This window comes from Vigna umbellata, chromosome 5 (assembly GCF_029865625.1).
Source record: "Vigna umbellata cultivar VRB3 chromosome 5, Vumbellata_1.0, whole genome shotgun sequence".
Taxonomy (NCBI): domain Eukaryota; kingdom Viridiplantae; phylum Streptophyta; class Magnoliopsida; order Fabales; family Fabaceae; genus Vigna; species Vigna umbellata.
Genome location: NC_142169.1, coordinates 31,565,360 through 31,587,444, shown reverse-complemented (window position 1 = coordinate 31,587,444; position 22,085 = coordinate 31,565,360). Strand labels below are relative to the sequence as shown.

The following is a 22,085-nucleotide window of genomic DNA, read 5'->3' as shown; positions in this document are numbered from 1 at the left end:
CTTAAGTGACATAAAGATCAAAGAATGAGTAAATGGTGCCACTCTATGCCAATAGAGATAGTTTTATAATGTCACCAATGTGGAAGGATTGATTCTTACATTCATCTTTGATATAGGTTTTACTTAGGCTCCTACCTTATTTTCTCTTCACTTTCCCTTTTACCAAAATTCTTCATCAATTTGTTGAATTCTTTGAATTTTTACCATGGATTGTGGTAACTAATCTTCTTGCTCATGGAGTTAATTTGTAGTTGAAGTTTAATAATGTAACTTGTTCTTTTTCTTTTAATTTTGTTTTATAGTTTCATCAACAAAACATTTATAACTGAAATATTACAATCTAGGTTTGAAATAGAACTTGTTAAACAATAATTTTCTAGGTATATAATTAAGGTTTGAAAATGATGACAATAAAGTTTGTGAAAAATTCCTCGAGTCATTCAAATAAGATACCAATGATAAAAGAAAACCCAAGAAGAAGCTCATGTAAAGAGAACATCAAACTCATTCTTTATGTAGTTTTAGTTTTTCCTTTAAAGTTTTCAATGTATAAAAGATAATTTTAAAGGAAAGGGTTAGTAATCTAAAGAAATTTCCAAATATAGGAAAAATTAGTGATTAAAACTTGTTTATCACTCTTCAACTTTAAAGCTTAGAAGCATCAACTTCAATAAATCAAATAAAAGAAAATATAAACTTCCAATTATGAAGAAAATAATGTTGATAATTCTTTCTTTAATTCATTTTTATTTATTGTATTATTTTACTTTCTCATATCCTTATTATTACAAGCAGTGTCGCATCTTCACCAATAATTTTAAGATGATTGAAATAATATGGTCAGCTAAATGTAATTTTAATGTCTATCTTTACGTAAAGTTATTAGAGCTCATCCTCCACACATTGCAAGATAGTATGAACAAAATTATCTTCTTCTTACAAGCATTCTACACCATTCTTACATTATCTTCTTCCTAAACCGTTCTACACCGTTCTTACCTTATAGGTGAACAAATTATATGAAACAACTCCATGAAAGAAATACACACCTCATGATAATGTTCTACCCTCGTAATGATAACGTGTGGTCCTCATGGATCCAGTTCAACCTATTTTATTGTTCTCCAAAATTCGAAGTTTGCTTTATTAACGTGTAGAATGAGAAGAACTGCAATCGTAAAATGTTAGAGTGAAGATCAAAATAAGCTAAACTAGTGAAGAAAGGGAATATATTTCACAAGCTGTGTATATACAGGTTCCAGAAAAAATGAAGCGCAAAAGAGTTTGAAGTGGTAACTGTTATCTACTCTGTAGATGAAAATATAACAATTCATTCCATGTATCTGGAACTCCTGGAAGACACCAATGGCTACAATCTTGAATCCTAGAAGATCGTGTTTTTCTCCCATAAACTGATGGGTGACCATCGATCCTATATGCTGACAAACTAGTTACATTCAACAATGTCACAGGAGTTTTCATTTGCTCTATTATCTGCTCTACGATGATGTTCTTCTCAGGATAACTAGTGCTTAATAAGGTTTCATTTAGAGGAAGAGTGGCTTCTGTACAATGCCCTCCAGAATTCCAATCACCACCTCTGTTGCAAAGGATTAACTTCACTAATCAGCATCTCTGAACATCTTAAACTTGGGAAAATACAAGAGTTATTGTAGAATGAGGGAATATCAGAAACAAACCTGAAATGTGATGGTGCTGAACTTCGAAAGAAAACTCTGGTTTTTCGGTGATTGATGTGTCTGTCCACCCATGAAGACCAAATCGTTAAAGCTTTTCTGAAAGCTGTGGAAACATTTAGCTGGGGATGAACCACACTTCCTTCTTGGTAGTAATAAATCCTGTTAGAGAATCATAACTGTTATATACAGATCAGAGAAATACTGATGTGAATCATGTATGTAGTAATTAAGAATCATGTACAGTTTCATCTTCTCTAACATAATTAACACTTTGAAGTGCAAGTATTGAGTAATGCACACATCAGCAAAGGTTTCTTTCTAGGCCTACAAACTAAAGAAGGAAGAAAAGTGCTAACCCAGCTTTTGTTTTGTAATGTGACCACCAATGCGCAGTGTTGAAAACCAAAACATCAGCTCCCTTCCATCTTGATGAACCATGATCAATGGCATCAATTCGCAAGGTTGGTCTTCGTTTCTGCCCAACTCTTGCCTTGCTTTCATGAACTAAGAAATGACTGACATAGTATTCAACCGTACATTGATAATCCTGCAAGATTGAAAGGGTAAAGTATGAACACCTAATTCTCCAGGACCAGCCATACATCACAAAATAGAAGTACGGTTCTGCAGAATTACCAGAAACCTGAAACTATAATTTCCCTTCTCTTTCGTAATTTTCCTTCCATGGGTCTCATACACTCTCGATGGATCTTTAATACCACCCAATAACATGCACAACATTGATTCCCATTGGTTCCTATTAATCGAATCACCCACAAAAACAAGCCTTTTCCCTCTAATCAACTCCAGCATTTTAGTTGCATTGAACCTTCGCAAAAAAATCACAGTACCAAAAAGCAAAACTTTCATTTTCTTCCTAAATACTGCATCGGTAGAAAAGTAAACAAAGAAAAAAAAAATCCAAAAAGATTGATATTGGGAGTACCTCGGAATGTCACAGTCTTTGGGCTGCCATCTCCACTTAGAGTAGTCTCTATCCAATCTTCCATTCCCCACACAATCAAAACCTTCATCTATGAAAGGACACGAATCTTTGGAATAAAGGGCATAGCTTTCATCAAAAACCCAATACCCTTTTGTTAAATCACACCCTTCAACTCCCTTCTGCTCAATCTTTTTCAAAAAAGGAACTTGAGTATTCCCATCTAAACCTCCAGTTACTATCTTCTTCTGCTCGTTGCCGGGAACCCTCTCAGGCGAAGTTCCATACTCTCGCATTGCCGTGAAATTGACATTCGAAGCACCAACATCGTGTCGTACAGGTTCAGATTTGGATCCAGATAAGCTTTCCTGGGTCCTGGACAGACGGTTATCGATCAAAGTTGAAATTTTCTCACCACTCAGTGTGAAATTTTCGGTCAAGGAATGAACAAATAAAGGTGGGAGAGCCACACTGTCACCGTCACCGACAGAAGAGGATGAAGAAGTATTGGCAGTAGAAGTAGAAGTAGAAGAAGTGTTGAAATGAAGATGAATATGTTGGTGATTTGAAGGAGTGAAATTGGTTAGCCAAGTGGTGAAGGTGGAGAGGAAGAGAATCGAGGAAAAGATAGTGAATGAGAAAACCAAAAGCCTAGTGGGTTTGAAGGAGAAACTTCTCTGTCTCTCCATTGCCCAGAACTGTTCTTCAATACGAGTCAATGGGTAGTATCATACTTCATGCACGAATTATTACAGAAATTGCAAGAGAAAAAACTATTAAATATTAATTAGTGTAGAAAGAAGTTAAAGCCAGAAGCAATGTGAGTGACAACAGGCCGCTGGATTCAGAATAATAAATCTCTAATTTTCTGATAAGTACTGTCATCGGTTCACGCTGCAGAACTGGTAATGGGCCAAAAATGTTCCTTAGTTAATGTCATAACTAAAAAGAAAAAGGAAAATATAATAATATATTTAACAACTTTAAATATTGTATTTTTATTTTAAAATTTTATTTATTTTTATTATTATGGTTAAATATAATATTTTATTATTAAAAGAATGTAAAAGGAAAAAACAGGTTTGAAATCATAATTTTTCTTAGTAGGGACCGAGAGATACGTCCTTATCCACTATGATTTTGTCTACGCATTATGTTATGAGGTGTTTTTCCTTGAGTGAGGGAGATATCCGTATTAATTTTAACTTTTTAAGCATACATTTATCTTTTTAAAATTCTTACAAAAGTTTGTAAATTTAAATGTAATAAAAATTAAATTTCTTTGACAAAAGTTTGAGAATATACGAGCAATAAAAATTAAAATTAAATTGCAGTGTCGGGAATATGTTGTTTATTCTTTGACAAAACCAACCTCCACCATCTTCTTGATTATTTTACTTACTTTCTCTAACTAAACCCTCATTACTCATCAACCACTTTTTTAATTATTTTAAGATGGGAATAAAGTCGAAGGTATACAGTGTATTCTACTCATAATCACATGCACCCAATATCAATATCATTATTCCTCGCCGATGCATTTGGAACAAAACACGTTCAGACCCTACTATCAAAATAATAAGGAAAATGATACTTGAACAACCATTTTTGACAACATTTAGACACGCGCATACGTGTCAAAATCTGAGTGGTCCATTTTCATTTAATTTTTTCAACTGGACCACTCAGATTTTGACACGTGTGCGCGTGTCTAAATGTTGTCAAAAATGGTTGTTCAAGTGTCATTTTCCAAATAATAATTATTTTTTCTATATTTTGGATTTTATTTTACACTATTTCTTTAAAAAAAATTATCAAACATGTAAAATAACTAAATAAAGTCATGTTAGCTAATTAATAATCCTATATTCAAGTTCTAATATGTATTAAATTAAATATTTAAAGTCTTATAGTGCGCATTGGAAAATATTATATTAATATCATTGTACAGCTGTGGTCACCTTTCACAGCGGAAAGGATTATATTTTGGTGTATACCAACTTATTAATTAGGTTTGCCCAACATAATCCAAAATATTTAGAAACTTATAAATTCAATTTATTTTTTCATTTATTATTTTTATTTGTCATTTTAGAGGAATTGACCAGAAGGATGGCAACAAGTACAAGTTTTATTTATTTATTTTCATCTTCGTCACACTGTAATTATTTTATTGTTTTAAATATGAATTATATAATATTCTTACATAAAATTTAAAAAACAAGCAGATAAAATAAGATATTATTAGTGATTTAACGTCTAAAAAATATATATTCTAAAAGTTTACATAATTGAATACTTAAAATTGAAACTCAAATCTTAATATAAGACAAAAATAAACAAATAAATATAAAATATTTAAAAATGAGTGGAAATAAGTAAATGGGAAATTCATTTTAACATTTTAATTCCTACCATGAAAAATGAGAAAGTTATATTTTTTTAAAGGAATGTGAAAGTTAATTTTGGATATTTAGAAATGACGAAAGCGAATTATTAGCTTCAGCGTCGAAAAAGGTGGACAATGCACGGACATATTCATGGTAGTATTATTGCTTGCTCTTGCTTTAAGGTACACTGAAATTGGGCCTGTATTTCAACCCAAATTCTTTTAGCTTGGGCTAGAAAGGCCCAGCTGAAATGCCGTCGAAGTTCATAATGTATATACATTTTTTTCTTGTACACATTGTGAAGAAAAGATCTTGAGCCTGAAGCAGTGGTGAGTTCTCTAATTTGGTAGCTCTGTTATTAAATCTTGGATTCTTGTTCAAGTGTTATCGATCAAATTTTTAATTTATATTAATTTCCTTATTGTTCATTCCGTTAGTTTCTTTTATTATACATTTTTTCAGTAAATTGGTAGCCATGTTAGAATTTTTGGGAACTATTTGAGGATGCGTTGCTATAACTTCCATTCCCCGTTCTTAGTTTCAACGACAATTATTTGGATAATGTTGACGTCAGATATGGTGTTTGTTTTAATAGAAGCTAAGCTAGGATTAATTATGTTCTTTTGCAATCAGTATGTTCTTCATTAGTAGCCTAAATCGGAACAGTGGGATGAGGAATGAACGAGTCATGTTTCATCTCAGTAAATCTGATTTGATCCTTTTTATTTTGTTGATGATAATGATAACAGAGTCACTTTCTTTTATTTTGTTTATTTGTAAGAAACAAATGTATATAGAACGACGTGAAGACAAAGGCATTTATAAAATTATTAGGAAAAACAACAGAGAGAAATAGTAATTATTTTCAAATTAAATTCATCAGAGTTTATAGTATTTGATCATGATTTTTAAGCGAAATCTGTTAGTTTTACCGAGCAAATTTACTTTTATATTAATTGTCGGCCCAATCTAATTTTTATTTTCTTAACTCTTTGTGGGGTTATCAAGGGAGAATATAAAACTTTTTACTTTCATGATTATGGATAAAGAAAACTGTCTTACAAATATTTTCCTTTACTCATGCATTCATTTGCGATCGATGTTAGGAAAGTTTGTAGAATTGACAAGTTTAGAGACAGTGAAGGAAATGGCTGGTCCTAGGATTGCTCATGCTACTTTGAAAGGACCAAATGTTGTGAAGGAGATAATTATTGGAACAGTTCTTGGTTTAGCTGCTGGCACTGTCTGGAAGATGAATCAATGGAACGAAAAGAAAAAGGTCAGAACATTTTATGATTTCCTGGAAAAAGGTGAGATTGGTGTTGTGGTGGAGGAATAATGAAAATGGTTGTGTTTTCTGCCAAAACACTCCACTTTTTTGTTTTGCATTTATTTCTCTCTGCATTCAATTGGCTCTTGATATGTATGTGAGGTGACTTTAAGATTAATAAGGATTTTGTACCAAGGTAGAAATTTTATAGAGTTCTTTTTGTTGCTTTTCATTGCAAAGCTATTTTCCCCAAGCTGCACGAGCGGAGATGTCTTTAATGTTGTTTTATCTATTAAACTTTGTAGCTAGTTTTTGCAACTTAATGTAGTGTTTCTAAAGGATTGCGGAAAGAACATATTATGTTGCTCGTTTTTGTTAAACTTTACAATACAAAGTTCGGTATTGATGGAAAAAGACACAAGTTAAGGATTCTGGAATATGAAGCTGTCTGTAATACAACTTCTCTTTTTTTCATCCTTTCAAATTAGTTGTCTTGTTTAGAATCATACTGTTAATGCCTACCATAGATTATTCCTCTCGTTGGAAACAAAGTGAATTTAAATGCTGCGTCATGATGGAAATCTAGCCATCCTCAGTGGAAATTCTACGGCGATTAATTCATGTTCTTGCAGAAACTCAGCCACGACTGTGATAAATTAAAACTTTCAGCGAACGGCAACATATTGGATTGTTGAACAATATGCAAAAATTAAGGAGTTAATTGACTTATGAGAAGTAGTTTTTATTTATATTTTCTGATTTTACCCATGTTTATAAAAATGTTCCAGTGACTTCATTTCATCAAAGTACAATCTAATTTTAAGGACATTTCATTATAAGTGTTGTTAATTTACATTATATGGGACGTCAAGGGGGCTTACCTGTTGAATAGAAATATTTTGAATATTAAATAGAAATATTTTGAATATTAAATAGAAATATTTTGAATATTAAATAGAAATATTTTGAATATTAAATAGAAATATTTTGAAATATATTACATTCATAAAATTCGGAGGTTGTAAGTGGGACAAGGAAATTTGGAGGTTGTTACCAGTAAATAATCATGCTTTGCTAAGTTGTCTAAATCAAGAAAAGCACTAAGATAAACAGTGAGCTAATTGAAGTATTACTTTCTTTGGTATTGAGTATGACTTGGTTATGGAGCTTATTGCAGGGTTGGGTGTACTTTTTGTTGTAGCACTTGTAATTTTGATCAGCCTTCTTCTAGAGGTTTGGGACAATGAACGAAAATTTGGACCATTATTAATGGGATGCAGATGGGTTCCGAGCCATTTTGCCTGTTGATCCATAATTTTAACATCTATCCATAATTATACGTTTTAAAATATAAAAAATAATTTTTTTAATTATTATATTCCAAATTTATATTAATACAATAGCGTAATTTGATTTAGAAATACAAAACTAATAAATATGATTAAGTTAAAAAAACAATTAGATGAGTATTTTAGCTTAATCATAAAACTTTTGAATATTATTATGAATATATTATTAAGAATAAAATAGTAAACATATTAATAAAAGATGATGAATATTTGACTTCGGAATTTTTTTAAGAAAAGATTTTTTTTTTTATTATTTTGTGAACTCCTTTAACTCTAACTCATGTGACCTAGAACCAAATCCAATGAGATGAACTAATTTGATTGGTCTATTTGTCACTATTCAATAAAAACCGTTAAAATTAATAAAACAGTAAAAATAGGAAACATTTTATGATCGATTACGACCTTCAATATTTAACAATTAAATATATCTAATGTTTAATTGACACAAAAACTGTTCCCTTGATTTGAAAATAATAAATGCACATTACACCGTTATAAATGAGAGAAAAAAATCAACATTTTCTAAATATAAAAAAATAAGTATTACCTTATTTATAGGAACTGAGCATTTTAAAACCAAATATTCAATGCGAATGCAATCTATTATCAAGCTTTTAGGTATGTACGTCATAAAATTGTCAAGATTAACTCCTCAATTATCATGGAAATTGTTGAATCCCTCAGACAGGCCCCGCAAAATATGTAGGTATTTAGGTAAACAAAACATCATTCCAAGCTTCATCATTTGCCATCATAGTACAATTGTATATTCAGTAAAAAGAATCACAACTCCATGATTATGATGGAAGATATCAAACAGCATTGGAAGAATAAGTAGTGAGTTTGGTTACCTCAAGTATTTTAGATTGCTTTGTTTTCAGGTAAGCCGCAAAGGAGAGCCTTGTGAAAACGCAAGCGACAGATGATGAATCATACTGCTAAATCATTCAAATATTTTGGCAACTTACCACTGAACCAGCAATGCCATTATTGCTACTGTAGTTTTTAAAGGTTCTTTACATGAAATCGTCAAGTAGCTTCTGATATCCCCTACTTGTAATGTAACTGATCCCTGTCAATCTGAACGTCCTCACACTGAAGAGCATCTTGCAGCTCTTTCTTCCACATGCATCATTTGGATGATTCTATTCCAAGTTCAGATAATTCCTCTACAACAACAAAAAAGCTCAAGGTTAATGCATAGATAGATGGTAAAAATGAGCAGCATGTGTTTTAATATAGTCTAAATTATTTGGTTGCATGGGAAATGCCAAAATAACGTTGCCCGCATGCTCACGTCTATTCTTCGCAAGGTAAGAATATGGCCAAGCCATACAGGGCTTACTGCTCGTAAATTTATCATTCTGAAGAAATAATTAACTTTCAGTTGAAGGTGTCTTTTGGAATTAAAATTTAGGTTTAACAAATTTTGAGTACCTCCAAAATAAATGTCAATGTTTGTATATCCAACATGTAATTAATATTTTAATTTTTGTTAATTTTCGATTGACAACATTGTAAATGTCTTACTAGGATAATTAAATATCAACACTGTCAACTCAAGAATACTAAAATTACTGTAACAACCAAAATGGCGTATTTATTAAATATTGAGTATTAGAAACACTAAAGAAAAATTGAAAATACCAATTTCAATACGAACTAATTTTGGAGGTACCAAAGACTTATTTCACTCTAAAATTTAAGGCTGAAGATGTGGTTACCACAAGGAAGACCTTGGCAGAGAATGAAATTCTTCGTTCTCAAGCTCAGACACTTCTCTGCTGCCACCTCCGCTGGTTGCAACCACTTTGCTTTCAGCATTTGCTGTTACTTTGCTAACATGTTCTTTGACGGTGCCAGTTTCATGGTCTTCTTCTGCATCAGAACTGTTGGACACGCAGTGTTTATGCAACCATCTATCTGTTTCCCAAAGTACATGCATGATGCTTTCTCTGGCAGTGTAACCATGACTCTCATGAGGGAGAATGACTAGCCGACAAAGAGCACCATGACCCTTCAGTGCGTTGAAAAACCTGTCTGACTGCATAGCAGGACAAAGGGTAAGCAGAATGCAATTGGATAACGAAAGATCCCAGGGTTCTTCCTCAAAAATATAAAAACCACAGCAACAACCAATTAATTGATGACAGCATATGAGAATAGCCAAGACAGGAATTCCTCTCTTACCTGCATGGTTAATGTTCCTGGATTATTGTCCTCTTCCCCGTGAATAAGCAAGATGGGTTTCTTTATTTTATTAGCCGACATAAAAGGACTCATCTCAACATAAGTATTAGTAGCTTCCCAAAGAGTTCTGTCTTCATTCTACAGAAGGATGTGCATGAAGACATAAAAAGATTTCATTCTAAAGTACACTCAAAGTCACAAGGTAACATGCAGTTCAAAGAAGAGGGTGTGAAAGCAGATTAGAGGGAACTGTAGGACAAAAGAAAAACAATTTATGGTTGTAGAAGAAAGAAAAATACAAGCCACTACAAGAAATACCTGAAAACCAAAAGGAGTAAGTGTTCTGTTGTAAGCACCAGAACGTGCAATTCCACAACAGAAAAGATGAGGTGCATGTGCCAGGAGGTTAGCAGTCATGAACGCACCATAGGAATGTCCACCAACAGCTATTTTCTTTGGATCGGCTACCTAGATGTGACAAGTGAACCCCCCAAAAATGGCTTCAGTCATAATACTTGTATGGACTAACAGTTTTATATTCTCCATACAATAAATATAAAGCTTACCCCACGCCTGATAACTTCCTCCACAGCAGCCTCGGCGCTTGCAACCAATTGTTCTACATACCTGAAATGCAGATATTTGGTTTTATATCAGATAAACTCTAAAGCTTTACTAGTTACGGGGTACTTAACGGAAAAATTTGAACACGTTGAAGAAAAGAACAAACAGTCTCATAGGTCCAAAAATTTGAAAGTCCAATTTGAAGAGAAAACAAGATTGAAATTCATGGGCTGAACAACTATTAGTGATAAGTAAATGGTAAAGATCCCACAGCTGTAACAATATCATTATCAAGTTACCTATCATTTGCCTCTTCATCACCTTCACCAATAATAGGAATGGTAGGCCCAGATAGAATTGCAAACCTACAGTATTTAAAGTATTCAAAGAGAGGTTTATCTTATTATTTACAAAAACATATATTGAATTGGGAACAGAGAAGCAAGTAAAATTATGCTAAATAAAAATACCCAAATGAAACCCATTGTTGGTAAAGACAACCAATACCTTCTAGCCAGCCAAAGAAGGGCTGATGTGGAACCTATCCCAGGAAATTCATTTGGAGAACCACGAACTTGTCCAGCAGCATCTTTACTCTTGAACTCTCCAGGGTAAGACCAAACCAGGCATGGTAAAGGGCCATCTGTTGATGGATTGTAACCTGGTGGCAGGTATAATGTAGCTGTAAGTTGAACCCCATCTTTTCTCTGATACCTGACCATCTCCTTCTGCAATGATGCAAGTTGAGGGTACGGATGAGGGAAATTTGTAACCTGAACTGTTTTTTTATCTGGCCAGCTAACCAAGTAATATTGGGTGTTTTCAGTTTTTGACTCTTTAGAAGTCAGTATCTTCAGCTTGTCCAAATGCAAATCCCCTTCTTCCTGATCAGACATTAGAGCAACAACTGTCTCATAATATTTTTCTTTATCGCTCTGCCAGATTCGTTCTGTTTTACGTGTATTTCTGCAACATTTTGGTTCAAACCGTCATATATGAGAACATATCAGAAGCATAATACGCACTTTAAGACACTTACATATCAAACAGATCAAGGAATGGAATGTTCCCTTCTGGTGTAGCACCAATTCCATTCAGTATAATGTATTTTCCTTCATCGCTGGCTCTTTTTATCCTTGCAATGATGTATGTCCCAGCTTGAGTTCTCCGCGACATAGGAGAGCCAGGATCAGAGTACACATCCTCTGAAGATCTATCAAATAGGATGTCTGGAGCTACACCTTCAGATCCAGGAGAAACTAGCCATGTTCTTATTTTCCGAGTTTTGTACCAAGACTCGTACACCAGAGCCAGAGAATCATCACACCAAGAAACCCCTCTGTACATATGGGGAAAACAAAAACAGTGTTCAAGATTTTAGAATATAAGCACAATATAATTGTTTCCACGTATCTCTAAACCCTTCCCCCAACCCAAAAAATAAAAACTGAAAAAAGTGTGAAGTTTACAGTAAGCATGGTAAGGAATTATCTTAACAACTGCTACTTAGATAATCATGCCATGAGCTAGACATAAAATAAATAATAACTCGGACTATTATTTGCAAGTACAATTATCAGTCCAGACTACGAAAGTGACATGCAAACCAACACAAAGGCCGGTCATGATGATCAAGAGTGCAAAAAGATATGAATAGCAATTACAGCATTAAGATAGACAATTTGAGAGAATGGGTAAGACATGGAATTCAAACTAGTGTCAACTATAAACCTCAGCAATCAGAAGCATATTTACAATACTAAGAAGAAACAACTTGAAAGGATCAAATAATGCCCATATATGTCATTGTGAATACACCAACAAGTACATAAATTATAGAGGGAAGAAAACAATGTAAATCAACCAATTGTATCCATACCCATAGCGGAAATCAAGCTTGTGGAATATTGTTGGCTGTTCACCTTCTATAGGTTCAGCAAGCTGTGTATAAACTATATCACGAGGAGAAATTTCAACCTTTGCGTCACCTCCATCTTGAGTTTCTACCCTAGAAACCTCAAATGAAGCAATTTAAACAGATTAAGAAATCACGAAACAAATCCATATATAATATGGGACTATAGAAACAACAATGCAAATGAATAGAAAAAATTGAGAATTTTATATTGAATAAAAGAATTCCAGAATGTGAATGAATGATGAAACATCTATTTAAGAGAAATTCATATGATGAGAACATTAGAAGTCAGTTGAAGAAAACAACCATGCGTAATCCAACATAGACAAACAATTGGTTCTGCAGTAAAAGAAAAGAACATAAACTATATTTGAAATACAAAAACATAATAATCCATGAGCACACGCTCAGATACATGTTATTTTGGATGGGGAGGCTATGATTGTACATTATCCTCCAATCAGGAGTGTATAAATATCCAGGTTATTCCATTGAACTCTCAATCAATAACCTAAACAATTCAATACTTATATAGTTTGTACATCAAGTTCATGTCCATGCCCTCAAGTGGATATTTAATAAATGTGCATAAAGGTATTCTTAACTATAGACCTGCATGATTGTTCTTGTAAAGTAAATGCTTTATTTGCATGCCAATGAATTTTAACACTGAAAAGACACAGTAGGGAAGTTTAATTTTTAAGCACTACAAAATTTTGAGAGAAAGTAATGAAAAAAAAAAAATCAAGTGCATATTTAAAAAAAAATGTCTTTTTAAGTTCAATCAAGCATAGTAATTGCTAACAAAAGGAAAGTAAAATAAATTTTAATGTCCACAATGTACTGCCACGGCAATAAATATAAATTCAAATTCAGATCAGTACCAGTAAAGTGTTGAAGGCTTATCAGCTCTCCAATTAATGGAGCGCATCCCTTTACGCACACTATTGAATGCAATTGGAATGTCCTCGGCAAGGGGCAAATCACAAAGCTCCCTGATTAATTTTCCCTCAGCACTCCAAAGCTCTACCTTCTTTGGAAATCTTCCACAAGGAACAATGAAAGAGTATGGCCTGTGAATTGAACTAATCAAAATGTACTTATTATCTGGGGAAGGGTCCATTGAGGTATAAACAGCTGGTGGGCCAATTTCTTTTACAGAACCATCCAAAGAAGCTAAAACAAGTTGTGAGGTGGCATAGTAGTCAAACAAATCTTCGTCATATTCATCTTTCAGCAAGTCCTGGAATGTTCTTACTTGAACAATGTTTTTCTCCTCATTAGATTGAATTTTGGGGCCAGCAGGAACCAAAGGTTTCTTTGGCGGAGCTCCCCGTGATGATGGAATGGTACAAACAAGCAAAGAAGAGTTATTTACCCAAACATAATTGTCAAAAACTGCATTCAAGTGTATATTTGGTGACTTAAACAATTGTATGGCTTTCCCTGTTTTCACATCTGCAATCCACACTGTGAGTTTACTGCTATCACTATCCTCCTCTTTCACACGAATGCTAAAGGACAAATGACATCCGTCAGGAGACCACGAAACAAAATTTATTTTAGCACCATCAGGGAAACCATGCACCTCTATCTCTGGCCCTAATGTGCCATCAGGAAGAATTTGATGGATCCCTATACCTGTGTAGAATGACATGCGACTCCTAGTATTGCACTTTCCATCAATACGTATACCAGCCAACTTTTCCTCCGGCCTTGCTATTTCTGCCAGTGGAGGTAGAGCTCTTCGCTTGAGAAAGATAATTTTGTCCCTGAGTGGTGAAAATGACAATGCAGGTACTGGTGGAGCATCAACTATTTTGCTGATCTCAGGTGGAGGAACACGATAATTTGTTCCTACAGTTGACTCTTCTAGTGTTGGAAATCAGAATAAAAGGTCAGCATCTAGAAATAAGTAAAGCAATCCAAACAATATTATACATGTGAATATGAATTTCACAACTATGTCTAAGTCAAGCTCGAATACAAAAGGACTACGGAGTATACGACAGAAAATGAAGTGAATCTCTTCACTTCCTATACCAAATTATTAAGGAGCTCACCTCAAACGTTGTTCGTGTAAAACTCTATGCAATCGTCAGTCAGTAAAAAGAAAGTGGCAAATCATCGAACTACACACAAAAGTTCACTAGCCTAAAAATATTTAAACTCTACCAAAATAAGTTCATTAATACGGTTAATGGTGAATTAACGATCGGTCATTCAATTACTTTGATCGCTATGATAATTTCGTATTTTCACAGCATCGGCAACTTAATTGAGCGTAGTCCAAAAATCAAGGAGCTGAAATTTTACTCCAGGTAAACGATCAACCGAATGAATATGCATCAATAGATTAATAAGTATCAGGTCATCAACGCACGACGCTTACGAAATCGAAACACTGTAAGAGGAAAAAACAACAACACCTAGTCTTGCGGTACAACAGCAAAAACAGTGGCGAAGGAATGAGTGCTGAGCTAACCTTCGTAATCAGCGGAAGTAGCGGCGTTGGCAGAGGAAGAAAAGGCGGCAGTGGCGTCTTCAGTAGGCGCAGCTGCGAGAGGCGCTAGATTGCGCAACCGCGAAGAAGCCATGGAAGCGATGTTCACAGCGGTCCGGAGAGGGAGCGTGAGGCGCAGCGGAGGAGCGAGAGGAAGAAGAGAGGGGTTGGAAGGGAGCGATAATGGCGAAAAAGGGAGAAGAGTGAAGCGATGGTACAGTTTGTGTAGTCGCATCATTGATAAAATAAAAAATTCTATTCCTGTGTGATATTTTTTTCTCTCAGCCGTCTCGGTATGTCCATAGTTCGTAACTCTTCCGGTACCAATAGCCTCAGTGCATTTCGTTTCGATGTGTTATTGATTTTATTACATAACAAATTAATATTTTAAATTAAAAATTTATCAATTTTAGTTGTTTTGATGTGTAACTGAATGTAGAAAGGATCCAAATTATCCATTTGCTTCTCATAGAGAAGGAAAAAAAAACAGAAGGAGAGAAGGAGAAAAAATAAATACAAAGTGGTCCAAAGAGAAGTATTTTAGTAGAAGTGCAATGAGTATTTCATATTCGTAAATTTATTTTTATATGAGGTTAAATGGTTATTAAAGTAACAAGATAACCTCTAACATCTCATTTTTACATTAATATGTACATTAATTAAACGTTACTATAAAATATTCCTACGAGATTCATGAAATTACGTCTATAATATTCACCATCATTACAATATTATACATTATTATTTGCATGTATATTTATCCATAAATCTATCAATTATTCACAAATAAACTTCATAAAATAGTTATCATTTTAACATCACATAAACTCACCTTAAACATATCAGAAAAATACACATAAATAGAATTATACTATGTTAATTTTGTTCAAGGAGAATATTTATTCGTTCAATGAGTAATATTTAAAAATACACTTACCCAACGACCACATAGTTTGTTCAACGAGTCATTATTGGAATTTTCATACTTAATTTTTCACAAAGCTGTTCAGTGATGCTTGTCTTGCCCAACTACTACCAAATCAATAAACTTTATGATTTTAGCTTCGCCCAATAGGTATATTCTCGCCCAACGATCATCAAGTCAGTAGCTATCTGACTCTGACGTTGTCCAACCAGTATATTATCGCTTAGCAACCACAAAGTCAGTAACTCTCTCACTTTGACTTCGCTTAGCGAGTCTGCATAATTTGATATAACATAATTTTGTAAATTTATGTCATTCCAACCCTGTAAGCTCAATCCAACCCTGCAAGTTCAGTCCAACAAGCAACACAATTAAAAAACATGCCAAATTTAATTTACACAGTCTTCACTAACTCAAAAATCTCATCTACAATCCAATCAAACAACATCCTTAAAATTCATCATATAATCAATTATTGCAATTTAAGAACCCATCACAATTAAATATATCACACATATTAATTATTCAATTAATTCACCACACAATCATAATATTACAAATTTTAAGGTATTTACAATACAAAAACAATGCAATTAGTTTTTCTTACCTGACCAATAACTTACAAAACTCTGATCATTTAAATTCCTCCTAACTAGCAGGATACTCTATATTAAACATCACAATAAAATATCATTAATCAGCATATACTCATAAAGAGAACTAAGAAAATGCATGTAAGTAGAAAAAATCTCACAACAGATAAAAGAAAAAGACTAAAAAAATAACTAAAACTTAACTTGTACAAACGAAAAAACTTATAAGTCTAAATCGAATAATTCACTGCAAAAATTAATCATACGGAAAAAATATTTTAAAAAATTCAAATAACTAAATTTTTTATTAAATAAATAAAGTGTTTTAAAATAATAAAATTATTTATATTAAAAAAATTTAATATTAAAATAATCAAATTTAATTATTTTTAATCCGGTGTCATTTCTATTCATTTTTAATAGCAATTGTATTGTTATATATATTATATATAAAAAAAAAAACACATATATATATATATATATATATATATATATATATATATATATATATATATATATATATATAGAAAAAAAGAAACATTGTTACCTCCTGATCATAAAAATTGACAAGCAACCAAAGCCATAAATTTGTCAAAACATATAAGACAAAAAATAATAACTGTGATAACAGTTATTATTATTATACAAGTAAGTTTCTACATTTTTTTTTCTTTCTCAAAAACATGGAATGGTGACTTTATTAGATGTTAGATCCAAATTAAACCTTAATTTTTCTCAGACCAATTTCACCAATGATTTCTCACTGTTTTTATTGAAAAGATATTTTGAGAGAAAAATCTCCTATACATTGTGGATTCTACGTGGAAGAACATAATTGGTTGGAACCAGATAAGAAACATGTGTACACAAATCTTCCCTACCAACAGCTATAATCTTCACGTTCTACTCCTTGGACTGCATCGTAAACCCAAAGAACACGAAACAGAAACAGAAACAGAAGAAAGCGAAGGGAAAAAAAATGGCAACCATGACTGGTGTGAGTCTTTCAAGCCCCAGAGTTTTGTTCAACGCATCTGGCTCACCCAAAAATGCGCACGCCTTAAAATTCGCACTTCCACTGCGCCAACCTATGCGACCGGGTGGTGTCCAGGTGGGTCGGGTGCTGAGGATCCAACCCGTTCGCGCGGCGCCGGATAAGATATCGGAGAAGGTGGAGGAGAGCATAAAGCACGCGCAGGAAGCGTGCGCGGGCGATCCGACAAGCGGCGAGTGTGTGGCGGCATGGGACGAGGTGGAGGAGCTGAGCGCGGCGGCGAAAGACGCGAGGGACAAGCAAAAGGAAAAGGATTCGGACCCTCTGGAGACCTACTGCAAGGACAACCCGGAAACCATAGAGTGCAAAACTTTCGATGAATGAGTCTGCAACACAAGTGGGAGTGCACGATGGTATTGCCTGTGCCAAGTAAAACTATTGCCTTACACGACATATCAATTCTGAAAAGCTATGTGTTAATGTTTCTTTTAGCATAATTCATAGCATATCATCGACACTCATCGTAGTTTCATGGTAACTTATGTTAAACCAGAGCCAAGTTATGCACTTTTTTTATGTGTTGTGATGCCTGAAGAACATGTTATTACTAGTTAGTAGCTACTTCAGGTTGGATCAAATCATCGAATTCACGAAATAGATATCGATTGCGTGACTGAGACTGAAGATCTATTATGCTCCTGCATTCTGATTACCATAGTTTTTTAATACTCAGTTCTTTCATAACGAAAAGATATTTCTGGCCTTTGATATGTAAATTCTTCAAATTTTCCTACTTCTTAGTGGATGTGATCCAATGAGTAATTCGAATAACTTAAAAAAACAGGAGATATTTGGTCTAACAGAAAATAATACAATAAATGTCATTGAAATAGATTTTAAGATAATTTTTATAACATATTAATAAGTTAATTTTAAATTTAAGTTCATTTTACAAAATCGACTATTTATAAAATAAAATTTACATTTATGTATTACAATCTTTTAAATATAAATTATAATAGATATTTTAACCGAACTTATTTAATTTACATCCTAAATAATAACTATAGTTTGTAAAAAAGTTATACATCAATTTTTTTCATGTAATAAAAAATTCATGTAGGTGCAACAAGTTTTTTTAAAGTCTATTAAGTATTACAGTTATTTTTTTATTTTTTTAAAATAAAACTGATGGAGGTGCAACAAGTTTATATCGAGATGCAGATCGTTGCACCAACGAGCAATGGAGATGCAATGCGTTGTAGGTTTTCTTCCAGCAATAGAGGTGCTGGCGCTTGTATGATGACAGGGGAAATGTTCAGGTTTATAGTATTTATTTAATTAAGGGTATTTAGGTCATTTTCATAGGACTGTGCGGGTGCAGAAAGAAATTATGGAGATTGAGGAAGATGGAGCCTTTCTTTACTCGCATGGTTTCTCTTTTTAAAATGGTCCTTGCATTTTCTTTTAAACGATCCTTGCATGGTTTTTAATGAAACGTGTTGTTCTACTAAATTAAATAGAGAAATACAAGGTAATCGCAATTAGTTGTAGGAATACGTGTTAAATTATACATTTAAAAGAGATAAGAAAATAATATTTTAAATGTTTAATTCAGAGAATAGAAAGATAGAAAATTTCGTTTATAACTTGTGTGATTATGGGTTCGTAATCGACTGAACGGTATGTTACTATGGGCTCATAGTCGACCGAACGGTAAAGTCGGCCGACCGATGATGTCTCTCATGAACCGATCGATAAAAAGAGTCATTAAAGTAATTAATAGTAATAATTATCGGGGAGTCAATGAAAATAATTGTCATTTATTGACAATTAATATTGTCATTCATTAGTGGTTAATGAGTCAGACCTAACAGTAAGCTCATTATAATTTATAAATATTTGTCTAACAAAGGAGACAAATAACTTGAACTTGAACTCAAAGCTCATTGTAATTTATAAATATTTGTCTGACAAATGACACAGGCACCCTCCTCCACAGCTTAGACAAGGAAAATAGAGAAAACATTACAACTGGACATCCGAACAAACAACTTTAAATGTTTTAGATTAGGATTCTAAATCATACGGACAAGATTATATTTCTTTTTCTTTTTTATATTTTCACTACCACCCTTGCTTTCACGTCACCACCGTTTCGCAGACCAAGTCAGTCAACACTACTACAACTGTTTTCCTACCTTTTATAACCTTTGTAATCGTTATCATAACATTTTTATCTATCTTCGTCTTATTGTAATTATGAGCCAGACATATTAAATATGCAATTGGTTTATTAGATTTTGATAAAAAGAAAAAAAAAGAGAAGTTAATGATTGATTTGTGATATGCATTATCGCTTATGCTTATCTAAATCAATCTTTGAAAATTATTATTAGCATTGACACTATTGATAACTTTTTGGCAAGTATACCAAATCGTTACAAGTAATACAGTGATAAATAAAGTATCGTTCTCCTCAGGGAATTTGTGTTACGTTATTCAATTAAAATTTATTTATCAAAATCAATTGAACAACAAAATATAGGTGAATTAACAGTTTCAAGCTAGATGACAATTTAAAATTGAAATTAAAATTTAAAGAAAGCTTCATTGGAATTGACTTCATGACCACATTACAGTGACTAATCTGAGCAATATAACTTGCGTTCACACATCAACATCACAGTATCTTGGTTTAATTCCTTAAAACAAGTTCTAAAGAATTATGTTCAATTCTTAATTCCTTAAGTAAGTAAACATAAACTTTGCATTAAGAACGATGTTATTGATGACCAGGAGAATTGAAACTATTCCTAGCATCTTTCCTTCTGGTTGCTTTTCTTGCGTTAATACTCAAATTTACTTCCCAGTACAATTTAAATATAAAAACAAGTTTATTTTACTTCCGTAAAATAAAATAAAAAGTAAACAAGAAAAGCATACGAACACAATTTATATTGAACAGGAAAGATTACATCAAATGTCAGCCATTACAGTCAATTCCAACGAATAAAAGTTTAGCCTATCCTAGACATCACAAACATACTCATTTCTGCAATTCCTTGCATGATGTGCAGTCTTGATGTCTTCAGAGAGGTCTCTTGATGGTCTCCTTGTTCTCCAGAGCAGTTCTTCCCCCAAAAATCTATTTTCCAGTCCTCTTTTCTATCCCTCAAAGCACGTCTTTTAAGAGACAGTTTATTTCTCATAAAACTGCTCCATTCGCTCAGCGCACAGAAGCAGATTCGCTGTGCGAATTAAAATTAATTCAGCACTCAACTGCACCAACTCGCTAAGCGCACAACCTCTGATGCGCTGTGCGAATTCAAGACTTGAAATCTCCAAACTGGCATGATTCGCTCAGCGAACCAATGGTGGTGCGCTGTGCGAATGTATTCTCCTGGCTCTGCGAATTTTGCTTATGCTATGCGAGAATTGGCTGACAATTTCACTTTTGTACAACTTTTCCTGAACAATAATTTACAACACAATCTACTTCCTATTACGACTTTTCACTGAGTAATAACATGAATAATTACAAAATTGAGATCCTTTATAAGTGTCAAAACATCTGTTTTTTCACACTTATCAACTCCCCCAAACTTGAACTATTTCATGCCCTCAGGAAATAACAGAAACATATGAACAACACATAACACCTTTGACGTTTTGATAGAATGACTTTACACATCAGACAAATCACATGCATTCCTAAAGATTCAAACAGGTATGACACAGTACAATACTCAAAAATTCACCTGTGTATAGAATATGTAAAACCAGATCAGCATTTATCAGTCTCACCACTCACAGTGTTTGTCCTCACAGCAGAATTGTCATAGAACTTCATCAGCTTTTGCATTTCATTTGATTCACACACTTCACACACTATTGGTTAAGTCAAAAGGTCTTTTCAGGTTAAGGCTTGGCTTGGCTAGAAAAAGAATCATGGTTTTTCTTGGATTCAAAGACACCTATTAAGAAGAGAACAATTTCAATTCCCAATCCAGTACTCAAATCCCAAAATATATCATTCATCACATACCATTTTCTTTCACAGCTCAACCTTCTTTTTCATTTTGAGCTTTTTTTTTTTTTTTTTTTATTTTATTGATCTTTTCTTCCCACCAATTTGAATTCAACCTTAACCTCTTTTAAAGCATAATACATGTTCTCTTCTAAGGTGTAAGGTAGGATATCATCTAATAGGCTCAAGGTGGAAGGAAAAAATTCTCAAGGCTCAAAAGGGTTCACAAATGTATCACAGTGTCTAAAGGTTGGCTATCTGGCCAAGTAGCTATATAATCAATACTAAACAGGGCCTTTTTCATCCTTAACCAAAAAGAGTGTGTACATAGAATCAAACTCATGCAAAATCCAAGTTCATATCCAGACAATTCAATATCTCTCAATCAGTATATGTGCTCAACACTCACAAATCTGGTCATATTCATACACACAGATAAAAATTTTGAAGCACAGTAACCACAAACATACATGTCATCATCATCAGGAATCACATAACTTAATCAGACAATGCATAGTCATTAAATCAAAACCTCAAAGTCTTTACAACCACAACCAACATCACAAATAAACTGAGTTCCACAATAACATCTAAACTGAAACATCTAAAAACAACATAACAAAAACATAAATAACACATCAATAACATCTGTCCATCAGCACTCTACCAGGACGCATCTGGCCTGGATCTCCACTGGCTCTCCTGCGAATGAT

General features: G+C 33.4%; 4 protein-coding genes across 7 annotated transcripts; 2 read left to right on the top strand and 2 right to left on the bottom strand.

Moving 5' to 3' along the window:
- Positions 1–1,202: 1,202 nt before the first annotated feature.
- Positions 1,203–3,545, bottom strand: TBL6 (TRICHOME BIREFRINGENCE-LIKE 6). The gene is made up of 5 exons (XM_047318479.2): positions 2,647–3,545; positions 2,337–2,529; positions 2,057–2,247; positions 1,701–1,859; positions 1,203–1,600 (listed from the first exon to the last, which is right to left on the bottom strand). Exons 1-5 carry the CDS (start codon positions 3,330–3,332, stop codon positions 1,300–1,302), a joined length of 1,530 nt encoding a protein of 509 aa, XP_047174435.1. The 5' UTR covers positions 3,333–3,545; the 3' UTR covers positions 1,203–1,299.
- A 1,733-nt stretch (positions 3,546–5,278) lies between these two features.
- Positions 5,279–6,642, top strand: LOC148198134 (cytochrome c oxidase subunit 5C-2-like). Its single transcript, XM_088092049.1, has 2 exons — positions 5,279–5,362; positions 6,140–6,642. The coding sequence occupies exon 2, from the start codon at positions 6,181–6,183 to the stop codon at positions 6,370–6,372; it is 192 nt and encodes a 63-aa protein (XP_087948175.1). The 5' UTR covers positions 5,279–5,362; positions 6,140–6,180; the 3' UTR covers positions 6,373–6,642.
- A 1,700-nt stretch (positions 6,643–8,342) lies between these two features.
- On the bottom strand, positions 8,343–15,156 carry LOC124828694 (Prolyl oligopeptidase family protein). 4 transcript variants are annotated; one of them, XM_047302052.2, is made up of 11 exons: positions 14,813–15,156; positions 13,212–14,199; positions 12,289–12,417; positions 11,449–11,748; positions 10,917–11,375; positions 10,709–10,774; positions 10,412–10,472; positions 10,164–10,313; positions 9,846–9,983; positions 9,392–9,699; positions 8,343–8,824 (listed from the first exon to the last, which is right to left on the bottom strand). In XM_047302052.2, the coding sequence occupies exons 1-11, from the start codon at positions 15,066–15,068 to the stop codon at positions 8,812–8,814; spliced, it is 2,868 nt and encodes a 955-aa protein (XP_047158008.2). In that variant the 5' UTR covers positions 15,069–15,156; the 3' UTR covers positions 8,343–8,811. The 4 variants fall into 4 exon arrangements, with proteins under 4 accessions (XP_047158008.2, XP_047158007.2, XP_087972558.1 ...); XM_047302051.2 differs by having other exon boundaries at positions 9,380–9,699; positions 14,813–15,154; XM_088116432.1 differs by having other exon boundaries at positions 9,380–9,699; positions 13,212–14,196; positions 14,813–15,154.
- Positions 15,157–17,302: 2,146 nt separating this feature from the next.
- Positions 17,303–18,019, top strand: LOC124828692 (calvin cycle protein CP12-2, chloroplastic-like). The gene has a single exon (XM_047302048.2). The coding sequence runs from the start codon at positions 17,328–17,330 to the stop codon at positions 17,724–17,726; it is 399 nt and encodes a 132-aa protein (XP_047158004.1). The 5' UTR covers positions 17,303–17,327; the 3' UTR covers positions 17,727–18,019.
- The last annotated feature ends 4,066 nt before the right edge of the window (positions 18,020–22,085 follow it).